This window comes from Clytia hemisphaerica, unplaced genomic scaffold (assembly GCF_902728285.1).
Source record: "Clytia hemisphaerica strain Z4C2 unplaced genomic scaffold, Clytia hemisphaerica genome assembly, whole genome shotgun sequence".
NCBI classification, from domain to species: Eukaryota; Metazoa; Cnidaria; class Hydrozoa; order Leptothecata; family Clytiidae; genus Clytia; species Clytia hemisphaerica.
Window position 1 is genome coordinate 1,037,578 of NW_027103728.1, and position 17,402 is coordinate 1,054,979.

The window sequence follows — 17,402 nt, forward strand, 5'->3', positions numbered from 1 at the left end:
ATCACTCTTATTTAAAAAAAAAACCTTTAAGCTGCTATTTTAAAGTCTGTCTCAATATAATATGCAACGGAAAACAAAACACGCTATAACTTTTGATAAATTCAATAAGATAGCAGTTTTGAGCTTTTTAAAAAGATACTCGGGATTACCATAGAATATTATCAAAAAATAAAAATTCGAAAAAGATCTAAAAAAAATAAAGATCACAGCACAATTCTAAACGTAGTTAATCTTCTTCTTTGTTTTTCATTTTAATTTTTGAAACTTTTTTCAAACTTTTCTTTTTGATTATATTCCACTTTAGAATAACTTTACTTTTTAAAGAAACCGCTATTCTAAACAAACTCTATCAAAAGTTATAACCCTCGTCTCGGCTGCAAATTTTATTGCGACAGACTGTAAACAGCAGCTTGTGTGTGCGTCTCATCTGTAGACTTATCACCCAGCCGGCACACAACGTTGTTTAAACGTTCATCTAATGTTCACAACGTCCATAATGTTAGATGAACGTTAAAACAACGTTGTGTGCCAGCTGGGAAGTTGATATTTTTTCTTTAATAGAAAGGAGCGGTGTTCTTTGCACCGGCACCGAATCCATGGTTGTCATGACCACCATTACCAGTATGTGGTGAATATTTTATTGGAGTAGAACCAGGAGTCTCGTTACCAAAATCGTAATCGTAACGTGGGTCATACATCTCAAAATACTAAAATGGAATGGTAAAAATGAGAGGAATACGCACTGAATCAGGCTTGCAATTTAAAAGTATATTTTGGTCTTCAGTGTATACCGTATTACATCAAAAACGCCCCCTCGAATGAACACCCCTCCTAACAGGAAAATTATTTAACAAGCGCCCCCTCAAATGAACGCCCCCTTCAAATGAACACCCTCTAGGGGAGGGGCGTTTATTAGAATATTGTGACTTAAATACTTTGATACAAGTTTTGATTAGGATTGAAAATGAAGATTTTAGTCTTTTTTTGTAACCAGATCAGTTTTGATGCAATTTTAGTCGCTGACCCAAAGAAATATGCACTGAAATCCCGGTATAGAACTAAAACAAAAAGTAGATTTGCTCTAAATATTCGACGTTAGACTCAAATAATTTAATAAACGCCCCTTCTTTTAAACGCCCCCTCGAATAATAACGCCCCTTATAAAATCAAAAAAAGTAAATAAACGCCCCGGGCGTTTATTTCAAGTAGGACGGTATTACCGTTTTTATCTTAGAGCATAATAATTCGGTCTGTAAAAAAATGACTTTAGAAATAGATGGTTTGAAACTTTTTGTTTTGATTTTTAACTTGTTCAGTATACTTAGAAATTAATATCAAACGGCACTACATCATCACGAGTATTCAAAGGAAATTTACACCGCTATTGAGTAGTTCTACCATTAATGTACTTTCAGAAAATCTCTTATCAAAGATAATTTGCTTAGCTGGGTTGACAAACTGGCAACATGGTTTATATAAAACAACCACCCCCTTCTCACAGACTCACTGGGATCCCTTCCCACTGGAAAAATTGGCCAAAATATCGTCCCCGGTGGAAAAATATCCTCCAACCTTTGTCCTCACTGAAAATAATCGAATAAGCTAATCCTCAGTGCAAAATATTATGCTATTTCTCCCATCATCATTGAGTTTTCTGACTTTAAAATAAAAGAATTGAAATCCCCAGCCATAAAGAATATAGGAATATCAATGCCCATCGAGTTTTTTTTTGTTACTTTCTTCCCCACTGGCTGAAAATATCCTACTGGGTCTGCGAGAAGGGGGTGCTATAAAGCTCAGTGGTATATATGTTGGACGGTGAAAAAGAATGCGGCTATTATATTTTGATTTTTCCCGGCATGTTTCGGACTATGTCCGTTCTCAAGGGAATCTCAGCTCAGTGGTCTATATACACAGTTTTGCAATGGATAATAAGACTCTACAAGCAAGGTCGTAATATTTGAGAAAAAAGGGAAATTCCCCAGGAAGTTTTGAAACCACAATCGATTTGTAAGTCGTCTAAAGTAGGTTCGAAGGGTAGAGTTTTAACACTAGACTTAGGACTTAGGACCTTAGGATCTGAGGATCCAAAAGTTTAAAAATAGTCCAATAAGGCACAGAAAATAGCCTGGAAGTCTGCCAACCCATCTCAAATTGAAATATTCGATTGAGTTAAAGAGATAGCCCAAAATCGACTTTCTCGCCGAAACTTTAAATCTTGAAAAACGTTAAAATAAACAGAATTCTCAATAAATTTCGACCATGATTCTACTTACCACCCATGGAGTACAACATATCCCCATGAAAGAGACAAACAATCCCATGATGGAAATGATGAAACCAAGTGCTGATAATGCAATTTCCACGAAAATCAAATTGATCATATCGTCCATATCATCACATTTCACTGGATGCATAAAAAGAAAAAAGTTTTGTAATTATAATCCATCGCAATTCCACTGGATGTGTGAAAAGAAAGAAGTTTTGTATTTTATGATCCATCACAATTGACTGGATGCGTAAAAAGCAAAAAGGTTTTGTATATCATATTCATCAGTTATACGCGTGCCAATTAATTATATTTAAAATTATCCTTCTAAATTCAATCCGATCCTATTCGACACTTTCTTCTATTGTCTATAGGTGCGAAAAAAGGACTGGGACGGTTTAAAGTATCACGCAGCTCTGTCAATCTTGGTATTGGGCACATCGTATTTAAACTTAAGTCAATTGTTCCAAGGGCTGTACAAGTACAATCATGTACTTTGATGTTTGAGAAAACAATGGAAAGGTCCCCCTCCCCCAAGTGGCAATGTTAAGTGCGAACAGCCGTCCCACCGACTTTTCCAATGCCCTTCAACATTGCCACCTGGAAAGGGTTGAGTGACTCAGCTGGCACACAACGCCGTTTCAATGTTTATCGAACGTTCATAACATTAGATGAACGTTAAAACGTTGTGTGCCAGCTGAGGAAGCTTATATTCTACTCCGTCCATGGTTGTAGATGCAACTCCGGGGGGGGGGTAGGTACTAGGTTTGCGAGATGACGGGGTGGAGCCGCCCGATTTTCGAAAAACGGGAATTTTAGGGTCTAAAATCGAAGAAAAAAACTAAATTTTGTAGATTTTAAGACCCTTAGCAAGACTTTTTGCCTTCTTTTGTGACCCTTAGGGTTTTGAAATTAGAAATATTGTGATTTTTGCGACCCTTTAGCGGGACTTTGAAGGTCCAAAAAAGGAACCCTTAAGGGCGGCACACATCCGTACCCTCCATTTGCCTAAGTACCTCCCCCCGGGATGCAACTTACTATCTTTCGGCATTGTCTCGATACCATCACAAACACAAAAACCATCTACATCTCCGCAATGCTTATTCCATTTGGTAATTCCAACTTGACGGTAGCCATCTTTCCAGTATGAAAATCCAGCACCGAAAATACCGGCTAAACAAATTCCCGCCATTATGAATGACATAACGACTAAGAATACAGTCTAGAAGAAAAATTAGGTTCAGTTATAACAATAGTCATACTCTTGTCTCCCGAATAGACGGGGGGGTCTGAATAAGCAGGGGGTAGGAAGATTTTCTAAATTGTAGTAAGCGGGGGGGTGGAATAAGAGGGGGGTAATTTGAGAACAGAATTTTTTTTAACTGATATCAATTTCAACACAAAAAAGAAACTTTATTAAACAATGAACACGTAAAATAAGAACCAATACTAACAAAAATTAAAATTTTAACAAGTTTAAGGTCTATCTACACTGTAATAAAATATTGAATTATTTGAATTTAATTAGCGGGGGGTTTTAATAAGAGCGGGCGCATGGATTTTTTTCTCTTAACAATTAGCGGGGGGGGGGGCGTCTATTCGGGAGACAAAAGTAAGATGGTATCTTGTTAGGAAATACATTTGATGCTCTCTATAATTTGACCTTCCATTATTCGAACGCTATTAAAGCTCCCTTTTCCCTGATACAGAACCCTAATTTTAAATATAATCACGCAAACACCCCCTTCTCTTCTTCGAGTGGAGGTAAAAACAACAGACCAAAACTCGATGGGTTTTTGAAACTCCCATGTTTTCATGGCTGGGAACTTGAATTCCATTGTTTTCTAGCCAGAAAATTCAGTGGGGTTGGAAAAAATAGCACAATATTTTGCACTGAGAATTTGCTTATCTGGTTATTTTTAGCGGGGATAAAAATTAGAGTATAACTTTCCACTAAGAACGATATTTTTGCCAATTTTCCAAATGGGAAGGTTTCCCGGGGGGGGGGGGGGGGGGGTTAGGGTTGCAAGCTGACGGGGGGGGGTGCCGCTCGACTTTCGAACTTTGGATCCTTACCGGGACTAAAAAGGAGAAAACAAAGGAAAACTTTTGGAATTTTACGACCCTTAGCGGAACAAATTTGACCAATTTTGACCAAATTTCGATCTTTCAGGGGGTAAAAAGTTGAAATTTTCCTATTTTTCCGACCCTTAGTGGGACTGAAATTCGATTTTCTGATTTTTCCGACCCTTAGCGGGACTTTGGAAGTCCAAAAAAGGTACCCTTAAGGGCGGCACATACCGTACCCTTCATTTGCCTAAGTACCCCCCCCCTCTCCGGGGAAGGGTCCCCAGTAGGTCTGTGAGAAGGGGGTGTACGCAACTTTGTTGTCATTCCCAATTCTTAGGTCTAGCTTATTCGTAGAGTAGAGTCTACTTTTGGCTGAACTTTGCTTTTTGATAATTTTTTATGACGCTGAGTCCAGTGAAATACTTAATCGCGCCATCCAGTCTATAAAAAAAGCTTTAAGTGGACCCCGGGCTAGCTTATTCGTCGAATAGTTTTTCACATCCCTTGAGAGCTTTAGCCTGAATCTGCTGAAAACAATGACGATCTGATCACACTTTAAGGACTTTGACCATAGTGAATTTTTCATAATTGCTATGTTTAAAATGTGTTTTCTGGCTGATATATTGAAAACTATTCCTGAATCTGAAAATTCAAAAATTGCATCGAAAAAATTTGATGAGGAAGAAAATGAAGACATTTGCGAAGACAAGTATTTCAACTTTGAGGAGCTTATTTTCGGCGAAGAAAAAAGATTCTGAAAATTTTTTTTGCACTAGATGCGGTGTATCTTTAACCAAACTAACAATAGATTTTCGGAAAATTTTTTGTAAAATCTTCTTTGTCTCAAAATCTTGAAAATAGTGGCTTTTGACCAATTTTTCATCCCCATTTTTTGCTATAAGAGATTCGTAACTTTTGAAACATCAATTAAGAAAATTTTTCCGAAAGATTTTAGATGCAGTATGTGGCCCCCAAAACGGCGATCAAATTTGAAATTTCTCTCAAATCTAGAGGAAAAGAGATTTTACAAAGATTTTTGCTGCATGAAAACATTTAACATCTCTACTTTATTTCCTTGAAGTTTCTTTTCAAAATTTTCAATTTCAACAATATTTTTCAATCGCTTAAAGATAGGTAGCTTTTTTCTAATGGCCCCCAAAACGGAGGTTTGAAATTTTAGCGATTTCTCGAGATATCTTTAAGATATGAATACAAAATTTTGACCATAGTTTTGAAATATGATTTAGAGGGTTTTGGGCATAAATTTATTTGATAAAATTTTTACAGTATACCCCTGGTTGTCAAAATGCAGGTTTGGGGCCCCAAAAACGGAGGTGTAGCTAAAATCAAATTATTTAGCCCAGTGGTAACAGGGGGGAAAACTATGAACATATTTGTGTTTTCCCTTAAATTTACGACACGATGAATGTAAAATTTATGATTTTATGAAATATTTCAAGATTTTCGATATTGCGAAGTCCAAACTGAAAATTTAGAAATTTTGAAAATGACAATTTTGATTTAACAACGTCTTAATCAAGTTTTTGAAAACAAATCTCTTTTGAAAATAGTTCCATTCATGTATGGAATAAGCTGTGAAAATTTTAGAAAAAAAGCTTAACTGAAACTGAAAATATTACGCTTTAAAGATATTTTGCTTCTATATTTTGCAAAAAATGACAGAATTTGCCGTTTTTGCTGATTCAGCGAAAAATTTTATATATAATGTTAATTTTTTGCTATAAACTATTAACTCAAGGTGATAGGAATAGAATTCCAAGATTTTTTGCTTTTTCTCATATTTAGAATTTTCGGTTTTGTCAATGCTGATTCTAGGGCTCCAAAATACTGTTTGACCTTCAAGATGCTATATCTTTTACCCAACCTCTAAAGTCACAGATGTATTTGCATTTTCTGAACGGCATTAGGTGTAGAAAGTTTCCTATACCCCGTTTTTATAACTTATTTTCAATATCCAAGGAGCTAGAATGGGTTATATGCAAAATATTTCCTTTAGACGCAAATATGTTATTTTGAATCCGTCTCAAACGAGCAAAAACATACTCATTTTTAAGTATAACCATCATTCTTTCAAAATAAATAAAAACCGTTTACTTCTGATAAATCTACAAGTCAGAATCTTCTACCGTGAAAAGCGCAGGTCAAAATCATATATTTACGCTGTGCCGACGAATCGAGATTCTATTCATCGCGCAATCAGCGAAGACAAAAGTAACCATGACGACCATCCAAGATCTTGGATGAGCGTCATAGTCGATATTTTTATTCCCGTCGTTGAAAACACAACTTACAAAAAGTCATCAATGCTTTGTAAAAAGAGTCAGTGATAGAGAATCATAACATAAAGTCTGTCTATTATTTCGATTCAATTAAAGTGACATTTCCATAATTAAAAGTTTAGTAATTACTGTTATACATTTGGGGATCATGTAAAAGATTTCTTTCGAAAGAAACTCACTTATCGATTACACTTGGAGGTTTCTGGGGAATTCGTAAATAGTAAACTGCATACTGATACAGTCTGCTAGACATTAATATGGTAATATTTGCTCTTCATCTTTGAATTTTTCTACAGTGATTAGATTGACACATGCGCGATAAAATTTCTATTATTTGTCTTCAGAGGTTACTATTTTCTTTGAAAACTTAACCTCTGATACTCAGGGTAAGAATCTTCATTTTAATGAAAACCTCCGTTTTGGGGGCCGTCTCCGTTTTGGGGGCCATATACTGTAGTTAGTTTAATCTTTTGCAGACAATTAAAAAAAAATCGAAACAAAAAGATGAATCACCCATTAAAACTTATCACTTTTTGTAAAAGAGGGTAATATAACATTTTGTTAACGTCTTTTTAAGATTCTTAACGTCATTTTTGTAATTTGATTGCTAATTACTCTTGATAGAATAAATTCAGAAACAGCCTATAAAGACATAATTTTTTATTAAAAGTGTCAAAGAACTCAAAACAAAAGTTTTATCTCCAAATCTGCGTATTCGATCTTTTGACTACACAGAGCTCTGACCAGGGCTAGCCCTGAAAGCATGCTGACAAGACGATTTAAAAAGTTTACGAATTTATGATTCTAAGGTACTTACCAATTTTTTGTCAGGGAAAATGGCATTGAGTATCGCAAACAAAGCATATATTACAAGCTGAAATAGATAGATAATAAAAGCAGTTATATAAATGTATGAGTAAAGTAGACTCTTGCTAAGCGAACGGATATCCATGCGAACTTTTAATCGATTATTTTTCAATAAAGTTCCCGTCTAACAAGAATCCTCGTAAAATAGATCTCTCTGTATTTCAAACAAATTGGACTCCATGTTCGAATTCGGATTAGCGAGTGTTAGCTAAAGTGATTAAAGTCTAAAACCTTCCGAAATCTCCTCGGTCGATAGGCCATCTAGAAGGTTGGAAAGGGACTTTATTTTCCATTACTTTAGTATTATCTTTTTGAAAGTCATCAGGAGCCTGGTATAGGATCCCAGGGGGGGGTACTTAGGCAAATGGAGGGTACGGTATGTGCTGCCCTTAAGGGTACCTTTTTGGACTTCCAAAGTCCCGTTAAGGGTCGGAAAAATCAGAAAATCAAATTTCAGTCCCACTAAGGGTCGGAAAAATAGGAAAATTTCAACTTTTTACCCCCTGAAAGATCAAATTTTGGTCAAAATTGGTCAAATTTGTCCCGCTAAGGGTCGTAAAATTCCCAAAATTTTCCTTTGTTTTCTCCTTTTTAGTCCCGGTAAGGGTCCAAAGTTCGAAAGTCGGGTGGCACCCCCCGTCAGCTCACAACCCTAGTACCCTCCCCCCGGGTATAGGATGATATCCTTGACGTAAATTTTGGAATTTCATAAATAGACTAATTCACCTCAGTGGTTTCTAAAAATGGCAATTTTGTAAAATATATTGATATCAAGAAATAAAGAACTAACTAACGATGTTTCATATTAGCGCAATCTTCAAAATCTGCAATATACTGCATTGTCTGAAGATTAAGCCAGCATTAAACACCGTGTAGCAATTGTAAGTTAGCTTTTACTTCTTGATATTTCGCTCGAATTTTTTCGAATTTTCTTGAGCACTTTGTGACTCTATATTAACATTTTTTTAATTTAAAAAATGTGGAAACTTTCAACTTCTTTGAAATCCCAAACTTCAAACTTGGCATAAAAGCTTGTACCTTTAGAGCTAGACATTGGTTTTGGTACCATTGAAAATGTATTTCTAAAAGCATTTGGTTTACGACTTTTAAAATCAGGTAGCCAGGAGTTAAAGCCCTAAGTCTGGGACTCGGTATATTGGCAAAATCAAAATGTGTATACATATCACCGGGTTTGAAGGGTTAAGGCCGGTCTCCACTTGCGCACGCTTCGATCGCCATTTTGTCGAGCAAAGCTTACGCTTTCTTTTCAAAAGAAAAATGAAGCAACTCCATTGGCGCGATCTGACGTAACGGTTGCAAAAAGTTGAAATGTGAACTTTTTTTTTGAGCGCGCGCTACATTTTTATGACTTACCTTATTGGGGAAAACTTCGTCAGGGAAAATTTTCGTCGGGGAAAATTTTCGTCGGGGAAAAATATTCGTCAGTTGCTGGTAGTTGGTAAACGCATTCAGGCTGGGGAAAATTTTCGTCGGGGAAAAATATTCGTAACTTGGCCAAAATTTCGTCACTTTTCCCCGACGAAGTTTTCCCCAATAAGGTAATCTTTTATCCAAGCAAAAAGTATTAACCAAAAGGAGCAATCGCAGCGCACGCAAGTGGAGACCGGTCTTTAAATAATGTAAATATTTACCGGTATTCCGACCCAGAGTTGATAGAACTCATTATCCAGTTGATCATCTTTACTCTTCAATACAGCGCACACACAGATACTGGCTACACCAAGGATACAAGAAAAAATTCCAACCACTCCAAGCCATAGTTTGTAAACAGGAGCCAGTTTGTTTTGAAGGCTTGGATTGTAGCGATTACCCTATGAAGAAATACAAAGATTAGGTCAGGGAAATCTCTGCAAATGTCAGGGAATTATTGTAAGGTTTTTCTAAATATGATAACTAGTCCTTTTTGTGCTTTTTGCACCCTTAAAAGACCACAAAAGGGAACCAATTTTAGAAAGAAACTGATGAAACTTTTTAATTTTCTTGTAGCCCTCAGAGAAACTTTAGGTAAGAAAACGACCTCTATTTGTTGACTCTCACCAATTCGAATTCGAACAGGAAATCTCATTTGATCGAATTACAGAAATATTCAAATCATAGAAAGTAATTAAAGAGAGTTTCTCCTTGACGGGGTCTGAGAATTAGTTCGAATTATAGAGGGATTCGAATAATAAAAGTTCGAATAAGCGAGGGTATACTGTATACCCCAATATACCTAATCTTACCTAAGTACCTTTAGTACTCTCCTGCGAAAGCTTAAAATTTACTCACCGGTTTTTTCTCAATATGATTGTCTGCCCATTGTCGCGTCATGATGAAAGTCTAGCGCACCCAAAGCTAAGCAAAAATTCTCTGAAGCTTTTTAGTGATCCAATCAAGCTAAAGTACTGAAAATCTGGCTCTTATGTCCACTCTCTAAACAAGATTTTCATTTACCTTTAAAAATCAAACTTGTAAAAGAGGCTAATGGTTTTACCATCAACAGTCTATTAGTCATTTTTTAGCATTTTTGGTATTTTGATTTTTCTTTTCCTACCCTTAGAAACTATTATCTAAAAACCTACTCATGACCTCAAAACCATCTCCGAAGGAGAATTTTAAGGTGCGGAAAAAAGTTCTTTATAAGGCAAAATAACACACTCCAACTGTAAAGTTAATTGGTTGATTTGTTGTTAATTTCATTAAGAAAAGGTATTATAAGTATGTATTTAGTAATTAAGATGTGCATTGGCTAATTATCATTCAATTTATAATAAACCAATTATAAGCAGTACAAGAGTGCCGTTTGAGAAGATAATATTCTTATATCGAAATTATTTTACTATAGAAAGGGCACTGTTACTCAGGTGACTAGTAAATATTAATATTGATATCTTAAGCATTAGTCATGATAAAAAAAACCCACTCTGGGGGTGCACTGACCTTGACGGCCGACGGGGACTTACGCTGGAGTTTGAAAAGTGGACCCTGTCAGGTATGAATGTTTGGTAAATTTGGGACCCTGTCGGAAGGAAAATTGAAAAAAATTTCCGCATATTCACGCTGAAAAGTGGCAAAAATGACGAAATGTAGACAAAAGATTGAAAATTTTTCTAATTTCCACACTGAGAATTGTCCAAAATAACCAAAAGACGACCCTGTCAGGTACGAATGTTGAAAATTAGTAAATTTGAGACCCTATCAGATATCTTCAGAGCCTAAAAAAGGGACCCTGACCTGCGGCACGTCCCCGTTCCCAAATTTGCCTGAGTGCCTCCCCCGGCTATTAACCTTCTTTTTTGGTGAAACTCAGGGGCCGATATATTGCCCCCTTCTCTATAATTCTATAACGGGGAGAAATACAATCAACTTAGAATTGAGTGCTTACAAAACTTGTTATGTTTTAAAGACATGAAAATAATTTTTTGAAAAAAAAAGTCACACAATGACGTCACGCCAAAACCCAAGAAACTGAAAATATAGTGCCAACCTTCCATCGGTTGAGTAGGGTTAAGGCATCTTTTATTTATTCTTGCTCGTATCAGAATTTTGCTTTGAAGCTGACTCAAACGTAGTACAAAGACCTTACCACAGGCCCAGCAGAAGCGGAGAGGCTGGGAGGCTGACACCACGCTTATTTCAAAGATAAATACGGTTCCACTGAAAATCTTATGAGGAGAGGCTATCCGATGAGACGCAGGACAACGTACATTTAATACATGTCCATCACTCAGCTTGACCACCCTATCTCGTCAAAAATTTCAAATTGATGTAGAAAAAAATGAAATTTTACCATACCATACTACTTTTAACGAGGTTAAAGTCACCCATAGCATTTAGCTATGAACTTAATTTTTTTTTTATATTTTCGGCAAAGAATTGAACTAAAAAAATGTCTTAGGATTGTTTTTCTAATCGAGTTAAAGTTTCACAATTTCAGGTTAAGTGGAAAAAAATCGAGAAATGAATGATTTTTCTCCAAATTTTAACAATTTTTAAGTTTTCTCGAGTTAAAGTCGATCCAAAAAAAAATCCTAAGACATTTTTATGGTTCAATCTATTGGGAACATAGTATCGAAATTATTTTTTCAAATTTCAAAAGCTATGGGTGACTTTAACTTCTTTGAAGTAGGTAAGGTTAAAATTCTTAAGATTTTAATTATATCCTGCCCAGTTTTTTAAATTCAGCTGAAACTTTTACCATTAGAAAGAGAATATTATTGGCTTTCAGAAAATATATACTTTTGATGTATAAAAATTTGTTGTTCTAAACCCAGCTGGCACACAACGTTGTTTCAACGTTTTTCTAACGTTTACAACGTCCATATAACGTTAGACGAACATTATAACAACGTTGTGTGCCGGCTGGGAAGATATGATCAATTAAAGAGAATGTGTCAAGGAAGGTGAACACATACCTTAACAAAACTTTCACTAAAATCAATCTTTTTAGCAGCTTTTGATTTCTACTGGAATTTTACTTAACTGTCTTACAGTCCCGGTGATAATTTTTCCCACAATGAAAATGAAAATTTCTATCAAAATCTCAATAGAGAAATTTTATTGATCATATCAAGGAACTTGATCATATGTCGAAAATTCCAGTGTGGGTGGTTTTGAAGTGTGATTAATTGAATTTCAAATGGGGATAAAATCAACGACCTATAGAATCGATTTTTACTGAGCAATATTTTTCTTCGAATTAGAGAAAGATCCAAATTACAGAGAATGATTTAGACCAATATTTTAGTTCGAATTACAGAAAGATTCGAATAATAGAAGTTTAAATCAGAGAAAGAGTTGACCGTATATAATTTTCAACTATACTCTAATAAGTGAATTAATTCTAATTAGTATGGATAGCCTCATTTTACTAAAACGAACCAAAAATTTCGAAATACTAGTGCATCTCTATTATTCTCTTTGATATAAATCCAGATTTCTGTAAAACCCAAAGGGCTAGATAGAGTGCTGAAAAGTGTGTCGTGTTTAGGTCCTACCTAAGTCACGTAACATTACAATAGAATTTCAGCACTTGACCAGTCAGAAGTTTTGTGGGTTTTTGAAAGCAGTGACATTTTTTGCGATAATTTTTTTGCTTGGAAAAGCTTAAAGCCTGCCATCTAGCCCTTCATCGGGCTTTAAAAAAAATCGGGCTATAAATCTGTGGAGATAAGCCGATAAAAAATATCATGATGGTGGGGTGTCGTATCGGTTTGGGATAAAATTTGAAATTCAAACAATCGTCGAAAATTAATTATTAGGGGTTTGGGATGAAAAAATTCCCCGGATGGAAAATTATTCCTGGAGTTATGGTGATTCTATGTAATCTACGCTGTGGGTCAAAAATAGAATGTACCTTATCGGGGAAAACTTCGTCGGGGAAAAGTGATGAAATTTTGGCCAAGTGCCGAATATTTTTCCCCGACGAAAATTTTCCCCGGCCTTAATGCGTTTACCAAATACCAGCAAGTGACGAATATTTTTCCCCGACGAAAATATTCCCCGATGAAAATTTACACGACGAAAATTTTCTCCGACGAAGTTTTCCCCGATAAGGTAATTCAAATAGTAAAAATGAATCTTAATAAATCAAAATAATTATTCATCCCAAATTTTATATTCTAATTATGGTTTAGCCAGCATTCATAAAAATTTATGGGATAATCACAGCAAAATAAAACCACTAAATCAAAATTGCCCATTTATTCACATGAATCGTTTAAATGAATGCTAGTGGTTGAAAAAAAATTACCCAATGGGTGAAAAAAGTGTCTATACTCGTTTTTTCAAATGTTAAACTTTACGAAATATACACTTTATCCATTCCAAATGGGTAAATATATAAATAAATATATAATCTAATATGATTCAATCTCGTACCCAGAGCCACTTGCAGCACTTTTTGATTTATACTGATAAACGTTTTGATAGAACCTTTCGTGAACGCTATCAGAATACAGCTTTTCGACCGCAGTATCGCGCGGGAAATTTTTCGTCCGCTTTATCCCACTAAAACCGTCCCAATCCTTTTTTGACGCATTTTCTATTGTCTATTGATGCGAAAAAATGATTGGGACACTTTTAGTGGGTAAAGCTGACAAAATGCCAGTGCGGTAATTGGTGGCTACGGTCGAAAAGGTGTATCATAAAAAAGTAAACAAATGGGCTGTTGGCTGGTTCGAGTTTGGTTCTGCAAATTACCGTATCTCCATCAACAGGTCATAGCTCAAAAGCACATCGTTATTAGCCATAATGCCGTTGTTTTAAGAAAACTAAAGTCGTGAGCTGAAACATATTTCAAAAACCACAATCTACAATCCAAATTTAAAGTCTTAGATTTTGCAGCGGACCGGTAAAAAAAAATACCAGTGTTTTTTTTAAGTTGGCTCAGTAGATCGGACATATAATAAGTTTTTTCTTTTCAAAGCTACGATACTTCAACGTCGATAGATATAATTAATGTTTGCAAGCATTTGCAGTTATTTGTATCAAAATCGAATACGTTTTTTTTTGGGAAAACATATTACATGTTTAAATGTGTCGTTTGAAGTAATTAGGCCCCGGCGGTTTTCGTGATGGCATGATTGACGCTTTTCAAGTTCGTGATTTCGTGATTTAAAGTGTGCGATTGCGTGATCGAAGGAACCAACGTGATTGTAATATAGAAAGGAAATTTAACTCGTGATAATGCAATTCGGAGTTTTTTTTGCGTGATTGCGTGATTTAAAAGGTGACTGGGGGTGGGCTCTTTGAAAACGCCCGCAATGCTGTTGATTTATCTTGTGTAGTGTATGTTTAGCCAGTAGTGCTCAATGACTCCCCGGTGTTATCATCCTGAGTTCGACCCACAGATATCATATTCTTTTACACACTACATAACTACTCACAACTTTCCCGTGGAAGTGTGTCCAGTTTGAAGTCGGCTAGTCCACCATGTTGTATTCTATTTTACCTTGAATTTCGAACATTCGAATTTCAAAACATTCGAATCGCACTGTTAAAGGTGTTTTTTTTTTAAATAGTGATATTATTTGTTTACTCGTCAATTTTAATTCACAAGCTTTTTCACATTGAATTGACACGGATATGGAGCAAGATTGGTCAGAAAAAGGAAAAGAAAAATATTTTTATACTTACATAAGTATGATATAACAATAGGTAGACACTGTCCTGATATGAAAGAGACACTGTCCTGATATAAAACGGGAACACTTATGTAAAAATAAAACCTTTAACAATCAGAATTGAAAACTAGCGGACTAGTCAGCTCTAAACCTGGATACACTTGCATTATACGGGTAGCCCGATCCAGTCAAGTACGTTTACGGGTAGCCCGATCCAGTCAAGTAGTTTGAGTTCAGTGGTTTAACCCCATAACTCGTAAACTTCAAGCTCTGCAAAATTGATGAAATCAGGAGTAGTCACTCTAACAGTGTTAGCCATACGAGATGAGGTACAATTGAATTCATATATTTTAACAGAATGCATGTGAGGTAAAGTATAACAATGAATCTGATTGGCTAAGTCGTTCTCATTGAAGGTATGAATTTGAAGACCATTTGCTCTATTCAGACAACAATCCTATGATAAAAAAAAGTGAAATTATGTATTACGGGGTGGTGTCCTTGTAAAATTTGTTAATATTTTGCGTGCTAATTTCAAGGCTTTAAATGTGTCTAATTATTTTCGTGTAATAAAGTAGATCATAGTTGGCCCAGCGCGCAGCGGAATTGGCCTACACAACTTTTCGAAAAAATTTGACTTTGTCGGGGCCTATGCGTGCAATTATTAATTTTTATTGTGCGCATGCGTAAGAAAAAACCATATAATTAGTACCTCCAACTTATATGGTCAAATCTTTCTTTCTTAATTAGTAGAAATTTATTGCTCGCCCGACTCAAGTCTATACATTGAAAAAATTCGCTCCTGTTGTATGGCGATTCTGTAGCGGAAAAATATGCTGACGCTGCTGGACCTTGACACCACCTAGGCTTTCTTGTTTACTTTTGAAATACCTTTATTGAATTGAATTGAATAAGGAATTGGTAACATGAACCTATATATATGTTACACCATCTAACATATTTACACTGCAAGGAAGCCTGAAAGATTTAAGTCCGGTCTCCACTTGCGCACGCTGCGATTTCACCTTTTGGCTTCAATCCTTTTTGCTTGGAATAAAGAAATGTAGCGCGCGCTCGAAAAAAAAGTTGAACACTTTCAACTTTTTTCAACCGTTACGTCAGACCGTACCAATGGAGTTGTTTCATTTTTATTTTGACCATGATATGCACCATTGCGCACCACTGGAGAGTCTTCTGAAAACTTTTAAAATTTTCCACCCAATACGTCACTTAAACAATAGAAAAAGTGACGTATTGGGTGGAACAAAAACGGAAAAGTTGCATAATTTCGTGAAGTCATTGTAGTGTTGCATATCATGGATAGTGTGGAAGCTTTGCTCGAAAAAGTGCGATCAAAGCGCGCGCAAGTGGAGACCGGCCTTTAATGTATGCTACAAAAGAAGAATTAAACGACGGGACTGGTAACTAACCTGTCTGTTATGGAAAACAAAATGGCCAAGTAAATATTTGCGTTGTAGAGAAACCTGCCACCAACAACCATCATGCCAGAGCTGCAAAATAGTATCCAGGTTTTGATCTATAGCATTCGAAGCATAATAGCCTGCGGTAAAGTAGGATTGTGAAGCTGCTCCGTACTTTGCTAAATTCTCTGTTCCAATTGCCGCTGAAAGGTAACATCGAATTTACAAGCCTAGCAGGCACACAACGTTGTTTCAACGTTTATCTATCGTTCAAAAACGTCCATATAACGTTATATTAACATTGAAACAACGTTATGTGCCAGCTGGGAGACATCAAGTTGCTAGATAGAAACGTGTTACACGTTTTGTGATGAGTGGTGGACAAACAAACCGGGTCGGGGTTGTGGACCGTGAAATTTGTCGTTTTTTTATTGAAATCTTTTATTCACTTTACTGTTGGACGTGTGATACAAATTTTCGTGAATGTTATAAGAATGCATCCCCTTCTCACAGACCCACTGGGACCCTTCCCATTGGAAAAAATTACCAAAATATCGTCCCAGTGTCAAACTATACTCGAACTTTTGTCCCAATTGAAAATAATCAGATCAATAAAATCCTCACCATAAAAAATATTGGAATATCAATCCCCATCGAGTATATGCACTGATGATGTTTTTTAATAAAATGAAAGGGTTATACTAAAAAATATTTGTCGAAATGTTTTTTGAATCATAAATTTAATCATCGAGTTTTGGTCCATTATTTTCACCCGACACTGGCTGATTTTTTCCTACCGGGTCTGCGAGAAAGGGGGTGTCAGAATCACACAAAAAAGTGAACATTAGAGAGTTGACTCATGTTTGTGACTTACTTTTGTTGGTGCAAAATTCTCCATGGAAACCTTTTTTACAGATGCATTCAAATTCTCCAGTTTGATAGTCAGGAATACAAAGATGATTTTCAGTTGGACATGGTTCATCTAGTTCACACTCGTGCTGAAATATAGAATCGACGAATTGTTATAAAGAACGTTTATTTCACTGAAATTGCCATAATTTAACTTAAAATGGGCTATTCCAGAAATAGTCTGTACCTCCTATGTTGAGGAGGTGTGACGTCCAGGGTGGTTCGTTTTTTTGAGTGTAAAAATCCAGGGTGGTCAGTAAAATGAGGTAGAAAATCCAGGGTGGTCTGGTTTTTTTGAGTTTAAAAATCCAGGGTGGTCAGTAAAATGAGGTCAAAAATCCAGGTTCGTTAATAAAAGGAGGGTAAAATCTAGTGTGGTCAGTATAAAATGTTTAAAAAAATCCAGGGTGGTCAGTAAAATGAGGCCGAAAATCCAGCATGG

General features: G+C 35.9%; 1 protein-coding gene and 1 long non-coding RNA gene across 2 annotated transcripts; both read right to left on the reverse strand.

Annotated features, from left to right (window-relative positions):
* Positions 1–508: 508 nt before the first annotated feature.
* Positions 509–10,008, reverse strand: LOC136804991 (uncharacterized). Its single transcript, XM_067061527.1, has 6 exons — positions 9,796–10,008; positions 9,159–9,338; positions 7,457–7,513; positions 3,308–3,491; positions 2,277–2,407; positions 509–707 (listed from the first exon to the last, which is right to left on the reverse strand). The coding sequence occupies exons 1-6, from the start codon at positions 9,835–9,837 to the stop codon at positions 555–557; spliced, it is 747 nt and encodes a 248-aa protein (XP_066917628.1). The 5' UTR covers positions 9,838–10,008; the 3' UTR covers positions 509–554.
* Positions 10,009–14,739: 4,731 nt separating this feature from the next.
* LOC136804992 (uncharacterized) lies at positions 14,740–17,046 on the reverse strand. The gene is made up of 3 exons (XR_010846324.1): positions 16,926–17,046; positions 16,061–16,254; positions 14,740–15,087 (listed from the first exon to the last, which is right to left on the reverse strand). It is a non-coding gene; the product is annotated as an uncharacterized lncRNA (long non-coding RNA).
* Between the last annotated feature and the right edge of the window lie 356 nt (positions 17,047–17,402).

What these genes read in the sequence shown, in the direction of transcription:
- LOC136804991 (XM_067061527.1), bottom strand. Translation starts at nt 9,837, where the DNA reads ATGACGCGACAATGGGCAGACAATCATATTGAGAAAAAACCG. An exon ending in TTTTCCCTGACAAAAAATTG is followed by an intron (nt 3,492 to 7,456) that starts GTAAGTACCTTA and finishes TTTTTCTTCTAG; the next exon opens with ACTGTATTCTTAGTCGTTAT. An exon ending in TATGTTGTACTCCATGGGTG is followed by an intron (nt 708 to 2,276) that starts GTAAGTAGAATC and finishes ATTCCATTTTAG; the next exon opens with TATTTTGAGATGTATGACCC.